The sequence below is a fragment of the Heptranchias perlo genome, chromosome 5 (genome assembly GCF_035084215.1).
Source record: "Heptranchias perlo isolate sHepPer1 chromosome 5, sHepPer1.hap1, whole genome shotgun sequence".
NCBI lineage: Eukaryota > Metazoa > Chordata > Chondrichthyes > Hexanchiformes > Hexanchidae > Heptranchias > Heptranchias perlo.
In genome coordinates this window covers 86,392,472-86,412,299 of record NC_090329.1, presented here as the reverse complement: position 1 = coordinate 86,412,299, position 19,828 = coordinate 86,392,472, and the positions used below count along the sequence as shown (strand labels likewise).

Genomic DNA, 19,828 nt, shown 5'->3' with positions numbered 1-19,828 from the left:
AGACATTTTTTTTAAAAACGGGAATTTAATTTTGGGGTGCTTTTTCAAAAAGGTAACACCACAGAACATATTTCTGTACTTTAAGTCTTCTACAAAGGTGAGCACACCTATATTCATTTCTGTAATTAAATTCCTTCCACGTATGCACTTTATGTTCATGCTCATCTATCAGTAAGGGATGCTGAGGATTTGCATACAGATTTGATTGTACTAAAACAGATATTAAATTAGAGTATCCTTATTGTTTAATTTGCTTAAAACTGGGGGTGCATTTGCCTGTTGAAGTTCTCAAAAGTCATCAAGTTGATTTCTCTGCTGTTAGGTTATGCAACCTCATGCTGGCACATCATCCCTTGCAATCAAAGCCCTCCATAGATTCCAGGGCTCACCTATTGAGTGTATCACACAGATTAACACTTCATTCTATCTGCTTCCCAGGGGTCTAATCAGCAAGCTAAGGTTTCGGTAATGCTGCAACCGTAATTAAATCGCCTGATGCTGTTAAGGATGATTCTACAGCTTTTTATTTTAGTTCTGACAGAGAGACCCGACCAAAAACGTTAACCTTTCTTTTCTCTTTTCAGATGCTAATGGACCTGTTTTGTATTTTCAGAATGTTGTGTTTTTATTACAATTTTTTTAGCCTGTGCAGTTTGTTTGCATTTTATTGCTTTATCTTTCTAGTTCTAAAGCATAATTTTTCTTTTCAAATTTGAAGCAGCTGTTTGTGATTGAAAAGATAGCTGCATGATTTTTTAAAAAAAATGTAATTTCTGCGTGGCTATGCCTCAGCTGAATAGGTACAAGTGAATCAGTGCAACTTTAGAGTGAAAGAATCAATAGTGAGACCTCCCTCCATAGGCCAAATTAATTCAACAGGGCTGAAACTAGCCAACTCCTTCTAGCCTGGAAAGTCAGGAATTAGTTGAGGATCAGTCTCTTGAGGCCTTTTCAGAGAGAAGTAAAGGTCTAATTGGCATTATGCGGTTCATGGCTTCATGGAGCATGTTACTACTGGGCATAGGGTTCAGTATAGGAGGAGACAGGTGTTAGTATTAGGAAATTTGATCATCAGGGATATAAACAGGCATGTTTGTAGACTTGACTTGAAGTTCAGACTTTATGTCACCTGACTGATGCCAAGGTGAAGGACATCAAGCAGGGTGTGGACAGAATTTTGGGCAGCCTGAGTTAAACAGCCACTGGTTGTAGTCGATGTGGGAACTAAAGACATCGGTAGGACCAAAGAAGTATGTCACACAACTTCGGCATAGAATCATAGAAGTTTACAACATGGAAACAGGCCCTTCGGCCCAACATGTCCATGTCGCCCAGTTTATACCACTAAGCTAGTCCCAATTGCCCGCACTTGGCCCATATCCCTCTATACCCATCTTACCCATGTAACTGTCCAAATGCTTTTGAAAAGACAAAATTGTACCCGCCTCTACTACTGCCTCTGGCAGCTCGTTCCAGACACTCACCACCCTTTGAGTGAAAAAATTGCCCCTCTGGACCCTTTTGTATCTCTTCCCTCTCACCTTAAATCTATGCCCCCTCGTTATAGACTCCCCTACCTTTGGGAAAAGATTTTGACTATCTACCTTATCTATGCCCCTCATTATTTTATAGACTTCTATAAGATCACCCCTAAACCTCCTACTCTCCAGGGAAAAAAGTCTCAGTCTATCCAACCTCTCCCTATAAGTCAAACCATCAAGTCCCGGTAGCATCCTAGTAAATCTTTTCTGCACTCTTTCTAGTTTAATAATATCCTTTCTATAACAGGGTGACCAGAACTGTACACAGTATTCCAAGTGTGGCCTTACTAATGTCTTGTACAACTTCACAAGACATCCCAACTCCTCTATTCAATGTTCTGACCAATGAAACCAAGCATGCCGAATGCCTTCTTCACCACCCTATCCACCTGTGACTCCACTTTCAAGGAGCTATGAACCTGTACTCCTAGATCTCTTTGTTCTATAACTCTCCCCAATGCCCTACCATTAACGGAGTAGGTCCTGGCCCGATTCGATCTACCAAAATGCATCACCTCACATTTATCTAAATTAAACTCCATCTGCCATTCATCGGCCCACTGGCCCAATTTATCAAGATCCCGTTGCAATCCTAGATAACCTTCTTCACTGTCCACAATGCCACCAATCTTGGTGTCATCTGCAAACTTACTAACCATGCCGCCTAAATTCTCATCCAAATTATTAATATAAATAACAAATAACAGCGGACCCAGCACCGATCCCTGAGGCACACCGCTGGTCACAGGCCTCCAGTTTGAAAAACAACCCTCTACAACCACCCTCTGTCTTCTGTCGTCAATCCAATTTTGTATCCAATTGGCTACCTCACCTTGGATCCCGTGAGATCTAACCTTATGTAACAACCTACCATGCGGTACCTTGTCAAAGGCTTTGCTAAAGTCCATGTAGACCACGTCTACTGCACAGCCCTCATCTATCTTCTTGGTTACCCCTTCAAAAAACTCAATCAAATTCGTGAGACATGATTTTCCTCTCACAAAACCATGCTGACTGTTCCTAATTAGTCCCTGCCTCTCCAAATGCCTGTAGATCCTGTCTCTCAGAATACCCTCTAACAACTTACCGTTGTCAGGCTCACCGGTCTGTAGTTCCCAGGCTTTTCCCTGCCGCCCTTCTTAAACAAAGGCACAACATTTGCTACCCTCCAATCTTCAGGCACGTCACCTGTAGCTGTCGATGATTCAAATATCTCTGCTAGGGGACCCGCAATTTCCTCCCTAACCTCCCATAACGTCCTGGGATACATTTCATCAGGTCCCGGAGATTTATCTACCTTGATGCGCGTTAAGACTTCCAGCACCTCCCTCTCTGTAATATGTACACTCCTCAAGACATCACTATTTATTTCCCCAAGTTCCCTAACATCCATGCCTTTCTCAACCGTAAATACCGATGTGAAATATTCATTCAGGATCTCACCCATCTCTTGTGGTTCCGCACATAGATGACCTTGTTGATCCTTAAGAGGCATCATAAGGGATCAGCCCATACCACCACCTGGACAGCAACAAGTACAGGAGGAGGAAGAGGAAGAGAGGCAGCGACCACCAGAGCCCCTATCTGCCAGAGCTCTCAGAGACAAGCTTATCGAGGAGCGCTTCAATGAAATCAGCCTTCCCATTCCCCATTAGGAACATAGGAATATAGGAACATAAGAACATAAGAAATAGGAACAGGAGTAGGCCATATAACCCCTCAAGCCTGTTTCGCCATTCAATGAGATCATGCTGATCTGTGTCCTAACTCCATATACCCGCCTTAGCCCTTTGGTTAACAAAAATCTATCAAACTCAGGTTTAAAATTAACAATTGAGCTAGCATCAACTGCCGTTTGTGGAAGAGAGTTCCAAACTTCTACCACCCTTTGCGTGTAGAACTGTTTCCTAACTACACTCCTGAAAGTCCTGGCTCTAATTTTTAGGCTATGTCCCCTAGTCCTAGACTCTCCAACCAGCAGAAATAGTTTCTCTCTATCTACCCTATCTGTTCCGCTTAATATCTTGAAAACTTTGATCAAATCACTCCTTAGTCTTCTAAATTCCAGGGAATACAACCCTAATTTGTGTAATCTCTCCTCGTAATTTAATCCTTGGAGTCCAGGTATCATTCTATTAAATCTAAGCTGCGCTCCCACCAAGGCCAATATATCCTTCCTAAGGTGCGGTGCCCAGAACTTATCAGTACTCGAGGCATGGTCTAACCAGGGCTTTGTATAGCTGTAGCATAATTTCTACCCCCTTGTATTCCAGTCCACTCGATATAAAGGCCAGCAGTCACACAATCCTTACCATTCTTCAATCTCAACACTTCACTATAAAGTCAAATACCCAAATCCAGATCAAAAACAGATTTATCAAACAAATCATGTCAGCCATAACCAAAAAAAATGACTGATCACCCATGTGCAAGCTCTTAGTGCCTGTCTTGTGTGCTGGTTGTCCTATTCTGGTACATCTACAAAGTGCTTCCCCAGTGGCTACAGCTTGGGAAGTTGAAGGCTGCTGAGCTTCCATTGAGGACACTGCAGATGGCCTTGGAGGACAACCTGGAGCAGCTCTGGGTCTAGAGGGCCCAGCTGCAGGTTGCAGCATCTCAGCGTGGGCTGGGGCAGTCTAGCCCAGCTGGCTGAGTGGCACCATCAAGAGCACTGGCGGAGAGTCTGGTGGAGGAGCAGGCATGCTGTTTTTCTGAGAGAGGACTGCAATACCTCTCCGACTGAACCATGGTCACTCTCTTGGGGTGGCACCTCAGCACTCTTAGGACTCTGCTAGAGTGCAGGAGTGATGTGGCACCCTGGAAGCTCTTTCAACAGTGGCCCCCAATGTTAAGATGGCAGCCATCTGAGCCTCCATGCGAACATTGTGAGCTGCCATGGTGGCCCTATGAGCTTCCATGGCTGCCGTATGTGCTGGAGGAACAGGAGAAGGAAAGAGACAGAGATATTGCTGGGGGTCTAAGGGATAGCACATGGACTGTTCACACTCACCTTTACCCTCACTACCAAGTGTACAAGCCAAGGAGAACATTCCTGCAGTTAAATGAAGAGCCATGTATGGGGAAGTTATACTTCTCTAGGGAGGCAGTAACAGACGTATGTCATCTGTTCCAAGGGGCAAGAACAGTGAGGTAAAGTGCACTGCAGCCTGAAATGTTTTGCCTCTGGTTCCTTCCAGGCTGCTCCAGGGTAGATCAGTAATATTAACCAATTTGCAGTCCTTACAAGTATGAAAAAGGTGACTGATTGCCTTGTTTGTGAAAGCAGACATCGTCATCACTTTCCACATGCAGAAGCAGTAGGATAGGGCTCTGCGGTTTGCAGAGAATGCAGGATTCCCCAAAATCCAGGGCGTCATAGATTGCACACATATAGTCCTGCTTGCTTCTGCCCACAATGCCACAGCCTTCATCAATTTCAAGAAATTCTACTCGATCAAAGTGCAAATTGTCTGTGACCATCTGCAACAAAACCTGGAGGACACTACCCACTTTCTGACACCACCCTGATACCTTCATCTTATGCCCGTCATCCATTCCCCAATGTCTGACTCTGGAAAATGATTAAAAGGTTAGCTCCTTGGAGAGCAAGGCTACCCAATGGAGGCCTGGCTTGACACCTTTGCGATACCCATATATACCCGCTGAACACAAATAAAATGAGATCTATGCTTCTACAAGATACAACGTCGAGCAGACCATTTGAATCTTGAAAGTATGATTTCAATGCCTCAACAGTTTAGGGCATCCTCCGATACAGCCCAGCCAGACTTTCGTGCACCACTGTGGTTTGTTGCATGCTTCACAATTTTGATGTGCAACAAGGACTAGACATACCACTGTCAGGGAGGACAGGCATTCAACCTTATGGAGGGGAAGGTGTGAAAATGATTCAACACTGCATTATTGTGGGATGTTGATTTATGATGTGGGCAATTAATAATATAAACAAGTATGGAAATGCTTTATACCAATATTATTTAGTGAACTTTCAAATGTGGTGAAGTGACTGGTGGCACATATGTTGGCTTGTGTGGAAAGTGTTTTTCTACTGAGGTTATATCAAGAAAGAGAAGAAAAAGTAGTAGTAATAGTACAAGAACAACAACAGCAACAAGAACTTGAATTTTTTTAACATTATAGATACTATATAAATGCCCCAGGCACTTCACAAAAGCATAATCAAAAAAATGGACACCGAGACAAGGAGATATTAGGAGGGGTGACCAAAAGCTTTGTCAAAGAGGTGGGTTTTAAGGAACGTCTTAGAGGAGTAGAAGGAAGTGGAGAGGCGGAAGGGTTTGGGGAGGGCATTTCAAAGTGTGGGCCTTAGGCAGCTAAAGCACAGCTGCCAATGGTGGGGCAAAGGGAAGGAGGATGCACAAAAGGCCAATAAGAAGTCAATAATGATTTTAAAAGCAGAAGAAAACTGAAAATGCCAGAAATCTGAAACAAAAACACAAAATGCTAGAAATGGTCCACAGGCCTAACAACATTTCTGACAATAAGTTGTACCTGAATCAATAACTTGTCTTTTCACTTTACAGATACTGATGGACCTATAGGATGTAAATACAGGATGTTACGTGCAGAGATTTATTTGCATAGCTGTGGTATGTTAGGAACACAGTTATTTATCTACCTGTGGTGAGTTAAAAGGGCACTATACCACTATACATGAACATACTCAAATAGAGAATCACAGAAAGTTACGGCACAGAAGGAGGCCATTCGGCCCATCGTGTCCGTGCCCCCCGAGAAAGAACTATCCAGCTTAATCCCACTTTCCAGCACTTGGTCCATAGCCCTATAGGTTACGGCACTTCAAGTTCACATCCAAGTATTTTTTAAATGAGTTGAGGGTTTCTGCCTCTACCACCCTTTCAGGCAGTAAGTTCCAGACCCCTACCACCCTTTGGGTGAAAAAATTTCTCCTCAGCTCCCGTCTAATCCTTCAACCAATTACTGTAAATCTATGCTCCCTGATCAATGACCCTTCTGCTAAGGGAAATAGGTCCTCCCTATCCACTCTTTCTAGATTTTATATACCTCATAATTTTATATACCTCAATTAAATCTCCCCTCAGCCTCCTTTGTTCCAAAGAAAACAACCCCAGCCTATCCAATCTTTTCTCATAGCTAAAATTCTCCAGCCCTGGCAACATCCTTGTAAATCTCCTCTGTACTCTCTCTAGTGCAATCACATCTTTCCTGTAATGTGGTGACCAGAACAGTACACAGTGCTCAAGCTATGGCCTACCAATGTTTTATACAGTTCTAGTATAATCTCCCTGCTCTTATATTCTATGCCTTGGCTAATAAAGGAAAGTATCCTGTATGCCTTTTTAACCACCTTATCTACCTGTCCTGCTACCTTCAGGGATCTGTGGACATGCACTCCAAGGTCCCTTTGTTCCTCTACACCTCTCAGTATCCTCTCATATATTGTGTACTCCCTTGCCTTGTTTGCCCTCTCCAAATGCATTACCTCACACTTCTCTGGATTGAATTCCATTTGCCACTTTTCTGCCCACCTAACCAGTCCATTGATATCTTCCTGCAGTCTACAGCTTTCCTCCTCACTGTCAACCACACGGCCAATTTTTGTGTCATTTGCAAACTTCTTGATCAAGCCCCCCACATTCAACTCCAAATCATTAATATATACCACAAAAAGCAAGGGACCTAGTACTAAGCCTTGCGGAACCCCACTGGAAACAGCCTTCCAGTTGCAAAAACACCCTCAACCATTATCCTTTGATTCCTGCCACTGGGCCAATTTTGGATCCAACTAGCAACTTTCCCTTGGATCCCATGAGCTTTTACTTTTTTGTCCAGTCTGCCATGTGGGACCTTGTCAAAAGCCTTGCTAAAATCCATGTACATTATATCAAACGTCTTACCCTCATCGACCCTCCTTGTTACCTGCTCAAAAAATTCAATCAAGTTAGTCAGACACGACCTTCCCTTAACAAATCCATGCTGACTGTCCTTGATTAACCCTGCCTTTCTAAATGACAATTTATGCCGTACCTCAGAATTGATTCCAATAATTTGCCTACCAACGAGGTTAGACTGACTAGCCTATAATTACTCGATCTATCTCTCCCTTTTCAAATAATGGTACAAGGTTAGTAGTCCTCCAATCCTCTGGCACCACGCCTGTAGCCAGGGAGGATTGGAAAATGATGGTCAGAGCCTCCACTATTTCCTCCCTTGCTTCTCTTAACAGCCTGGGATATATTTCATCCGGGCCTGGCAATTTATCTACTTTCAAAGATGCTAAATCCCTTAATACTTCCTCCCTCACTATGTTTATCACATCCAATGTTTCACACTCCTCCTCCTTAACTCCACTATAAATTAATTTATTTATATTTATCCATGAGCAACATCACAGGAGGTTTACTAGTTTAAAAAGACTCAAAAGTACAAAGGTTTATGCTGCACCAGATAAGGCACTTGCTGCAGCATAAACTTCCCGTGTCAGCAGAGATAGCAGTTTTTGAACAGTTTTTAGAGAAGACAATTCTTGGCCATTCCTGGAAATCAGTCTATTTGGAAAACTTCCAGAGGGCCCAATGCCCTTTAAAGTTTACAGTCTCACAGAAAACTACTGAAACAAACCGGACTCCTTTCCCCAACCACAAGAATTTTTTTTATTAATTTGACTAACCTCTTTTTCTATTCATCTTGATTTTCCAGCATGCAATTTGTTATTTGTCGTTTGTTCTCAAGTGCTACCAGCTGTCATGCTTTTAATCATCGATGCAATAATTGCAGTATTTGTAACTAATTGTGACTGACAATCAAAAATGCACTATGATGTTTCTGGCATAACGGATGTACTTCTGTCACCACAGAAAAGTTGTAAATTACAGCAGAAGCCAGTTATTAAAATCCTTGATACTCTAATCAGTGATGAGCAAAATCATTATGTTTTGATTTTTTTCCTTCCCTTAATTTTAATTTATTTTAATTTTCTCACTCTCTCTCTGGCTTTCCCTAGCCCACACACCATTCACCAATTGACAGCAGAAACAAGTAGCCTGCCCCCATTTCTCTGTTAATACCACTCTTGAGTTGGCTTCCAGATGTGTTTGAAATTGGCCGAGAGTAATTCATCCTCTGCTTTTCCCTTCTGGGCTTGTTGCCTGTGAAGAATTGCTTGAGACCTCCCCTGGCTAAGTTCTGGAAGACAGCATGGCTATGGTCAAGAAAGCATCATGTAGGGAGTCACGGGTGCAAACTCATGACCTAAAACATTGTTGCAATGTACACTCATTGCTACATTTTTTGCCTAATGTGGAAATGATTGAGACACCTTATCGAACGCCTTCTGAAAATCCTATCAGTCACCTTCTCAAAATACCATTAAATTTATCAATCACTTCTTGCCTTTAATTTAACAAACCCATGCTGGTTGCCTTTCATTAACCCATGTATTTCTAAAATCTCACCAATTTTATCTCGAATTGTTGATCCTAATTCTGGTGAAAGGATTATCGATCTGAAACATTAACTCTGTTTCACTCTCAACATATGATGCCTGACCTGCTGAGTGTTTCCAGCATTTTCTGTTTTTATTATTGATCCTAATAGTTTGTAAAAAAATGAAGTCAGATTAACTGGTCTATAATTACGGGGTTTATCCATCTCTCCCTTCTTGAGCAAAGATATTACATTGGCTACTATCTAGTTCCACAGCAGTTTTCATATTTAAATGCTACTAAAAATTTGTGGCCAGAACCTCTGCTATCTCCTCTCTCACTTCTGTTAACAGCCTAGAGCGCATACCAGCAGGGCTGAGTGACCTATCCAACCGTGAGTGTTTCTTTTTAAGAACCAATTCCTTTTCTATATTTATCTCCAACAATTGTTCCATATCCTTCTCCAGTACACCGACACTTCCACTATCGTTTATTTAAGACAATAGCATAACTGCCACAGGAAGAACACAACCAGAGAATAGCTACTTATAACACTTTTGTAACCAATTAATTAATTATTACCAGCTCAAACTGGCCCACAGTTAAGACACAAGTAACTAAGTTTAAACTGCTCCTTTTTTCATATTCGTTCATGGGATGTGGGCATCGCTGGCAAGGCCGGCATTTATTGCCCATCCCTAATTGCCCTCGAGAAGGTGGTGGTGAGCCGCCTTCTTGAACCGCTGCAGTCCGTGTGGTGACGGTTCTCCCACAGTGCTGTTAGGAAGGGAGTTCCAGGATTTTGACCCAGCGACGATGAAGGAACGGCGATATATTTCCAAGTCGGTATGGTGTGTGACTTGGAGGGGAACGTGCAGGTGGTGTTCCCATGTGCCTGCGGCCCTTGTCCTTCTAGGTGATAGAGGTTGCGGATTTTGGAGGTGCTATGGAAGAAGCCTCGGCGAGTTGCTGCAGTGCATCCTGTGGATGGTACACACTGCAGCCACTGTGCGCCGGTGGTGAAGGGAGTGAATGTTTAGGGTGGTGGATGGGGTGCCAATCAAGCGGGCTGCTTTGTCCTGGATGGTGTCAAGCTTCTTGAGTGTTGTTGGAGCTGCACTCATCCAGGCAAGTGGAGAGTATTCCATCACACTCCTGACTTGTGCCTTGTAGATGGTGGAAAGGCTTTGGGGAGTCAGCAGGTGAGTCACTCGCCACAGAATACCCAGCCTCTGACCTGCTCTTGTAGCCACAGTATTTATGTGCTTGGTCCAGTTAAGTTTCTGGTCAATGGTGACCCCCAGAATGTTAATGATGGGGGATTCAGCAATGGTAGTGTCGTTGAATGTCATGGAGCGGTGGTTAGACTCTCTCTTGTTAGATATGGTCATTGACTGGCATTTGTCCAGCACGGACGTTACTTGCCACATTGTCCAGGTCTTGCTGCATGCGGGCACAGACTGCTTCATTATCTGAGGGGTTGCGAATGGAACTGAACACTGCAATCATCAGCGAACATCCCCATTTCTGATCTTATGATGGAGGGAAGTTCATTGATGAAGCAGCTGAAGAATGTTGGGCCTAGGACCCTGCCCTGAGGAACTCCTGCAGCAGTGTACTGGGGCTGAGATGTTTGGCCTCCAACAACCAGTACTACCTTCCTTTGTGCTAGGTATGACTCCAGCCAATGTTTTTCCCCTGATTCTCATTGACTTCAATTTTACTAGGGCTTATTGGTGCCACACTCAGTCAAATGCTGCCTCGATGTCCATGGAATCCCACTCACCTCACCTCTGTAATTTAGCTCTTTGTCCATGTTTGGACCAAGGCTGTAATGAGGTCTGGCGCCGAGTGGTCCTGGCTAAACCCAAACTGAACATAGGTGAGCAGGTTATTGTTAGTGCCGCTTAATAGCATTGTCGACGACACCTTCCATCACTTTGCTGATGATTGAGAGTAGACTGATGGGGCAGTAATTGGTGGGATTGGATTTGTCCTGCTTTTTGTGGACAGGACATACCTGAGCAATTTTTCACATTGTTGGGTAGTTGCCAGTGTTGTAGCTGTACTGGAACAGCTTGGCTAGAGGTGTGGCTAGTTCTGGAGCACAAGTCTTCAGCACTACAGCTGGGATGTTGTCGGGGCCCATAGCCTTTGCTGTATCCAGTGCACTCAGCTGTTTCTTGATATCACGTGGAGTAAATCGAATTGGCTGAAGACTAGCTTCTGTGATGGTGGGGACATCGGGAAGAGGCAAAGATGGATCATCCACTCGGCACTTCTGGCTGAAGATGGTTGCAAACTCTTCAGCCTTGTCTTTTGCACTCACAGACTAGACTCTACCAGCATTGTGGATGGGGATGTTCACGGAGCCTCCTCCTCCCGTTAGTTGTTTAATTGTCCACCACCATTCATGACTGCAGAGCTTTGATCTGATCCATTGGTTGTGGAATCACTGAGCTCTGTCTCTAGCATGTTGCTTCTGCTGTTTAGCATGCATGTAGTCCTGTGTTGAAGCTTCACCAGGTTGGCACCTCGTTTTTAGGTACGCCTGGTGCTGCTCCTGGCATGCTCTTCTACACTCCTCATTGAACCAGGGTTGATCCCCTGGCTTGTTGGTAATGGGAGAATGAGGAATATGCCAGGCCATGAGGTTACAGGTTGTGCTGGAATACAATTCTGCTGCTGGCCCACAGCGCCTCATGGATGTCCAGTTTTCAGCTGCTAGATCTGTTCTGAATCTATCCCATTTAGCACGGTAATAGTGACACTCAACACGTTGGATGGTGTCCTCAGTGTGAAGACGGGACTTTGCCTCCACGAGGACTGTGCGGTGGTCACTCCGACCAATACTGTCATGGACAGATGCATCTGCGACAGGTAGATTGGTGAGGACGAGTTCAAGTTGGTTTTTCCCTCGTGTTGGTTCGCTCATCACTTGCCGCAGGTCCAGTCTGGCAGCTATTTCCTTCAGGACTCAGCCAGCTCGGTCAGAAGTGGTGCTGCCAACCCACTCTTGGTGATGGACATTGAAGTCCCCCCACCCACAGTACATTCTGTGCCCTTGCTACCCTCAGTGCTTCCTCTAAGTGGTGCTCAACATGGAGGAGGACTGATTCATCAGCTGAGGGAGGGCGGTAGGTGGTAATCAGCAGGAGGTTTCCTTGCCCATGTTTGACCTCATGCCGTGAGATTTGATGGGGTGTGGAGTCAATGTTGAGGACTCCCAGGGCCACTCCCTTCTGACTGTATATCACTGTACCGCCACCTCTGGTGGGTCTGTCCTGCTGGTGGGACAGGACATATCCAGGGATGGTGATGGAGGAGTCTGGGACGTTGGCTGAAAGGTATGATTCTGTGAGTATGGCTATGTCAGGCTGTTGCTTGACTAATCTGTGGGACAGCTCTCCCAATTTTGGCACAAGTTCCCAGATGTTAGTGAGGAGGACTTTGCAGGGTTGACTCGGCTTGGTTTGCCTTTGTCGTGTCCGCTGCCTAGTGGTCCGATGCCAGGTGGTCCGTTCTTATTGTGCTTTCTGTAGCAAGATTGTACAACTGAGTGGCTTGCTAGGCCCCAGGACATTGCTGCAGGAGTTCCTCAGGGCAGTGTCCTAGGCACAACCATCTTCAGTAGCTTCATCAATGATCTTCCCTCCATCATAAGGTCAGAAATGGGGATGTTCGCTGTTGATTGCACATTGTTCAGTTCCATTCGCAACCCCTCAGATAATGAAGCAGTCCGAGCCCGCATGCAGCAAGACCTGGACAACATCCAGGCTTGGGCTGATAAGTGGCAAGTAACATTCATGCTAGACAAGTGCCAGGCAATGACCATCTCCAACAAGAGAGAGTCTAACCACCTCCCCTTGACATTCAACGGCATTACCATCACCGAATCCCCCACCATCAACATCCTGGGGGTCACCATTGACCAGAAACTTAACAGGACCAGCCACATAAATACTGTGGCTACAAGAGAAGGTCAGAGGCTGAGTATTCTGTGGCGAGTGACTCACCTCCTGACTTCCCAAAGCCTTTCCACCATCTACAAGGCACATGTCAGGATTGTGATGGAATACTCTCCACTTGCCTGGATGAGTGCAGCTCCAACAACACTCAAGAAGCTTGACACCATCCAGGACAAAGCAGCACGCTTGATAGGCACCCCATCCACCACTCTAAATATTCAATCCCTTCACCACTGGTGCACCGTGGCTGCAGTGTGTACCATCCACAGGATGCACTGCAGCAACTCGCCAAGGCTTCTTCGGCAGCACCTCCCAAACCTGCAACCTCTACCACCTAGAAGGACAAGGGCAGCAGGCACATGAGAACACCACTATCTGCACGTTCCCCTCCAAGTCACACACCATCCCGACTTGGAAATATATCGCCGTTTCTTCATCGTCGCTGGGTCAAAATCCTGGAACTCCCTACCTAACAGCACTGTGGGAGAACCGTCACCACACGGACTGCAGCGGTTCAAGAAGGCGGCTCACCATCACCTTCTCAAGGGCAATTAGGGATGGGCAATAAATGCTGGCCTTGCCAATGACGCCCACATCCCATGAACGAATATAAAAAAAGAGGGCAGTTAAGAATCAACCACATTGCTGTGGGTCTGGAGTCACATATAGGCCAGACTGGGTAAGGACGGCAGGTTTCCTTCCCTGAAGACCATTAGTGAACCAGATAGGTTTTTAACGACAATCCGGTAGTTTCTTGGCCACCATTACTGGTACTATTTTTTTAAATCCAGATTTTATTGAATTCATTGAATTTAAATTCCCCAGCTGCCGTAGTGGGATTTGAACTCATGATTCCGGATTATTAGTCCTAGTATTGAACAGGTGGAAGAGAGTAAATTGAACTCTAAATACAGTAAAATGAATACATGAAAATTTCAGTACTTATGTCCCAATCACTGTGGTTCAGGCTAAACTCCACAATCTTCTAGCCTTTCACAGTTTGAGACTGAACTTTGATACAATTCTTTCATGTAAGTGTTGTTATACTGAGAACATGAAATATAATTGTTGGTGTATGTGCTTAGTGAGCCAAGTGTTGCTCTGATCTCTAAACCTCAACACTTACTAGCCAGTGAGATACACTCTAGCCATGAATGCATTCAAAAATGTCTTGTCTGATATTACAAATCAGGCTTGGATAATTTATGAAGAATTTCTGAAATGGAAATTATTTTCTGTGTATTCATTGTTTTATTTTTTTTAATGTTTTTCTATTTTCAACATTTTCTAGTACTGCTCTAAAGTCTAATTTGGTTAGACATCGCGCCTAAATAGGCAGTAAGCGCAGACAGTGACTATCAGCTGACTTTGACTGTAAACAGCATCGCAAACTAGCCTGACCGTGTCTCTACCCAGTGTACACAAGTGTGCTCTTGCCAGCAGGACTCAATGGATAGTGATCACAGAATCACTGAATTACTGCACAGAAGGAGGCCAGTCAGCCCATCCTGCCTGTGCCAATGATAGTGTTTCATCTGGAGCTCTCTGCTCTAATCCCACTTCCCTGCCCTCTCGTTGCATGCATTTTTTTTTTCCTTTTCAAATACTTATCCATTTCCCTTTTAAAGGGTGCCACACTCTCTGCTCCTATAGTCACTTGGATGAAATGTTGCAGGTTCAATTCCCAATCTGTGATGATTCAGCCAAGGTGGCAGTAGAAGCATTACAATTGACCTTAACATTCTTGTACTAGAAAGGGGCAAAAATCTTGCAGCATTTCCATTACCTGTAACCTTCCTGGCTTGCATGGATCAGGAGTACATGGAACCCGGGGATCTACCCAATGAACCATTTGAGAAACTTATTATCTATAAACATCAAAAATAAGCATCCCAGTTCTCATTTCAGCTAATCTTACCTTTGTTTAACTGGAGCTGGGCCCAATAAACTGCAGCTGATTTGTTCATGCAAGATACTCACTAGCGCCCTTAATGTAGTAAACTGTCCCAAGGTGCTTCACAGAGGCGATTATCAAACAAAATTTGACATCGAGCCACATGAGGAGATATTAGGACAGGTGGTCAAAGAGGTAGGTTTTAAGCAGCATCTTAAAGGAGGAGAGAGAGATACAGATACGGAGAGGTTTAGAGAGGGAATTCCAGAGCTTATAGCCTAGGCACCTGAATGTACAGCAGCCAATGGTGGAGCAATTAAAATCAGGGATGTGCATGAGGCCAGAATTGGTGGAGCGCAGAAATCTCAGCAGGATCCCAGTTCCAGCACATAGTTCTCGGAGGGGTCCCACATCGAAAATGAGTATCCCAGTTCTCATTGTTTAATTGGAGCTGGGCCTAATAAACTACAGCTGATTTGTGCATGCAAGATACTCAATAGAGGACATTAAAACTTGAATTGTTGATCCTTACCCGATATCCAAAGAAACCCATCAGCCACACATCCTGCATGGCAGGACAGTGATCTATCAAATGATTGTACGAAAGACCACTTATTCTTCTTTGTACAGTATCTCTCCACTGTGGGCAAGACCTGCCGCAGTTCATTTCTTCCACCCACTGCGTATAGGTATTCATCCAAGGCTCCAAGTACAAAATGTTCACGGCAGTTTTTCATTGGAGCTATCTCTGTCCAAGTGTTGCTGCGAGGATCATAACGGCATGCAGTTCTAACTGCACAGGTGCGACCTGTTGCGTGTTCCACTTCCCCACCTGCCACAAAAAGGAAGTCTCCCATGACAGCAACACAATGATGACTTCTTCCTACAGGCATTGGAGACAGCTCACTCCAGTTCGAAACCCCTGCTATGTGAACATTCTCCTGGTTCACTGGGTTAAAATACCGCAGGTCTCTCACTTTGCAAATCTCACGCTTCTTACCACCTACAATGTAAAGTGTTTCTGATTGGAAGCGAGGTCGTGTCCTGATGGTTTGCCATATAGGCTGTGCATAGATGCTCTGGTGGTACTCCAAGGACTCATTAATGAAAGCTGTGGCAGTTTCACTGGCCTGAACCTGAGGGTGAGACAGCGCCACCGTATGAAGTGTATCAACATCCATCAAACCGAAGCGTATATATTGCAAGAGTTCATCCATGTACTGATACCGACAGCCATGTTCCAACCACCTCACTGCCAGCTGTCAAAATAGAACAAAGATGCCGGTTTAGTCTTTTAAAGCAAGAAGATATCCCGACATTTTTGATAATGATAAATCAATAATTATAATTCTTAAGATTCAAAGTTTAGAATTAGTGGGTGTTGCCATATCTCAAACATAAATCTAGAATACAATTATATAATTAGAAAACAAAATATTGTTAATAGCTGATTTTGAAATTCCTCTCCCTTCTTTATCCAATCTCTGACTATAGCTTTTCCCAATACTTGGGAACCTAAAAAAAATCAAAAGTAATTCAAATCAAGAAGTCATGTTATTGCATTCAATAACAATAAATTTATATAGCGCCTTTAATGCAGAATAATTTCACAGAGGCATAATCAGACAAAAACTGGATGGCTAGCCAATGAAGGGACTATTAGGAGAGGTGACCAAAAGTTTGGTCAAAGAGGTGGGTTTTAAAAAGGGTCGTAAAGGAGGAGAGGGAGATGGAGAGGCAAATGGGATATGGGAAGGAATTCAAGAGTGTGGGGCCTTGACAGCTGAAGGCTTGGAAGCCAATGGTGGAGTGAAGGGAAGGAGGAGATTTGATAGAGGTTTTCAAAATCTCTATCATTCTGAGATGATATCGTAAATAAGGAGAAATGGTTTCTTGAGGCAGAAGCATCAGTAACCAGGTCCCTTGCTTTTTATGGTATATATTAATGATTTGGACTTAAATGCAGGGGGCATGATTAAGAAGTTTGCAGATGATACAAAAATTGGCCGTGTGGTTGATAGTGAGGAGGAAAGCTTTTCGTTGCAGGAAGATATCAATGGACTGGTCAGGTGGGCAGAAAAGTGGCAAACAGAATTCAATCCAGAGAAGTGTGAGGTAATACATTTGGGTAGGTCAAACAAGACAAGGGAATACACAATAAATGGGAGGGTACTGAGAGGTGCAGAGGACCTTGGAGTGCATGTCCACAGATCTCTGAAGGTAGCAGTACAGGTAGATAAGGTTAAGTAGGGATACGGGATACTATTTTATTAGCTGAGGCACAGAATATAAGAGCAGGAAGGCTATGCTAAAACTATATAAAACACTAGTTAGGCCACAGCTTGAGTACTGCGTACAGTTCTGGTCACCACATTACAGGAAAGATGTGATTGCACTATAGAGGGTACAGAGGAGGTTGACAAGGATGTTGCCACGACTGGAGAATTTTAATTGAGGAAAGATTGAATAGGCTTTGGAACAGAGGAGGCTGAGGGGTGATTTAATTGAGGTGCATAAAATTATAAGGGGCCTAGATAGAGTGAACAGGAAGGACCTATTCCCCTTAGCAGAGGTCAATAGCCGGGGGGGGGGGGGACACAGATTTAAAGTGATTGGTAGAAGGATTAAGGGGAGCTGAGGAAAAAAAATTCACCCAGAGGGTGGTAGGGGTCTGGAACTCACTGCCTGAAAGGGTGGTAGAGGCAGAAACCCTCATCACATTTAAAAAGTACTTGGATATGCACTTGAAGTGCTATAACCTACAAGGCTTTGGCCCAAGTGCTGGAAAGTGGGATTAAGCTGGATTGCTCTTTTTCGACCGGCACAGACACGATGGACCGAAAGGCCTCCTTCTGTGCCATAAATTTTTCTATGTTTCTATAACACAGATTTAAGGTGATTGGCAAAAGAATCATAGGCGATATGAGGAAACATTTTTTTGCACAGAGTTGTTTTGATCTGGAATGCATTGCCTCAAAGGGTGGTGGAAGCAGATTCAATAATATCTTTCAAAAGGAAACTGGATAAATACTTGAAGGGAAAACATATACAGGGTTATGGGGAAAGAGCAGGGGAACGGGACTAATTGGATAGCTCTTTCAAAGAGCTGGCACAGGTACGATGGGCCGAATGACCTCCTTCTGTACTGTATCATATGATACTATGATACGCACTTTGATTAACAAAATATATTTAAAAGAAATAATATTACTCAATTTGTTTTGTGCCAAACATTTGTTTGTATTGCATTTTGTTGTGATACAAATCTAAGGGCACATTTATTATAGTACCTCAAAAGGTGAGGCAGTCTATATTAATGCTACATCTGAGACTCTGCAGATGATACATTTGTTTTCTTTTGAAGTAGTGCACCTTCTATGACCAACATATTGCTCAATGCTACAAGAAGTATCATTCTGCATACATGATTATTATTTTTAATTGAAAAATTGATAATTAGATCTGATTTAAATGGATCATGTGACCAAAATGCCTTTGTTCTTTTACTGCATTTACATTCTATTTAACTAGTGTGTAATTGCTTTCAACATCCATAATAAAGGCTTACCACAATAAAGTTTGCCAAAATAAACACCTGCATTATTTAATATATTACTGTAACCATATCCTCACTGCCCAACACAAGACAATATACTGAAGCGATAGACAGGTGTGGTGATTTATTATTGCTTGATAGGAAGCCACTAACAACACTGAGTTTACGCATTTTGGATCCACGTGGCAATATGTAATTGGCATTATCGGTAGTGATGGGAGGTGTGAAAAATTAATCCAAATGGGGAAAGGCAGCGTCATAGCGGCACTGCTTTCATTAAGCTGACAAATGTGTAGGTTTTACTTTTAATCATCAATTTTATTCTCTATTTTCCTGAAGATAATGTACTCCTTGCTGGCACACAGTTCCATGGGTGCCAATTACACTTGAGTGCCTCTTTTACTTTTGTATGATCCTTGAGTGTCTGCAGGCTATTCAACTGCAGAGAGCATCACAGCTGAGCCAAATTCTATCCTCACTAGCTGCTAACATGTGATTAAGAGCATGGAATCTTTGCCATAAACTGCCCAGTAAAAATCACCCCCTTGAGAAAAGGAAGGGAGAAAAGTGGTGAAAACAGTCTACCACCAAAACCTAAGCCAACCCTCAGCATTAGGTAATAACTCACTTACCCTTCAGATTTATGGGTTGTGCATTTTAATCTTATTCAAGTTTATTTTTGAATAAAGCACTAGTCTTTGTTGCTCACAATCAAATTATACATTATCTATATCTAATTTATTAAAAATGATACATTTACATGGATTTTGTCATGTAATCATCATAGTTGAGGCATCACACTGTGTTGATTTGCTTAAAGTAAAACAGCACAAATCAGAACTGAGGAGATAGGGAATATACAAATCAAAAGTGAGGAAAGTAGCTGAAAAACTAAGAACTTATGCAAAACAACCAATCCTGATTTCTGAGTCAGGAGAACATGCCAATAAAAGAAATTAAATCACTACAACATGATTTCAAAATTTCATTATCTGCTGTTTCTCCTGCTTACCTAACCAACTACAGACCCTAAAATAAGAGTTCTAACATAATTAAAACCATAAAAATAATTGCAATAGCATGATTGGATGCAAGTATCAGTTTGTCTTTTGTGCTTTCTGAATAAAGTTATTAATGTAACAAGAGGCATTTACAATGGTGGGAACTCGCCCTCAACATTATAATTTTATCTGACCCTGGAAACCTCAGCGGGGTCAACAGTGATGCAGTCAAAAGCCCCACCGTGCCATAATTCCGACAGGGATGGAAAATTCAGTGGTGTGTGTGTGTGTGTGTGTGTGTGTGTGTGTGTGAGTGAGAGAGTGAGAGTGAGAGTGTGTGAAAGAGAGAGAGAGAGAGACACACACAAAGACAGAGAGAGAAAGAGACATAAAAGGAAGAGGCCACTTGTGCATGACAGA

General features: G+C 43.4%; 1 protein-coding gene across 7 annotated transcripts in view; it reads right to left on the bottom strand.

The window, feature by feature from the left end:
* klhl32 (kelch-like family member 32) overlaps window positions 1-19,828 on the bottom strand; it is a 184,798-nt gene that overhangs the window by 20,441 nt on the left and 144,529 nt on the right. For all 7 annotated transcript variants that reach the window (XM_067983834.1, XM_067983839.1, XM_067983837.1 and 4 more), the window contains one exon: window positions 15,384-16,110. In XM_067983834.1, coding sequence (XP_067839935.1) covers window positions 15,384-16,110 — 727 coding nt within the window. The remainder of the gene's footprint in view (window positions 1-15,383; window positions 16,111-19,828) is intronic.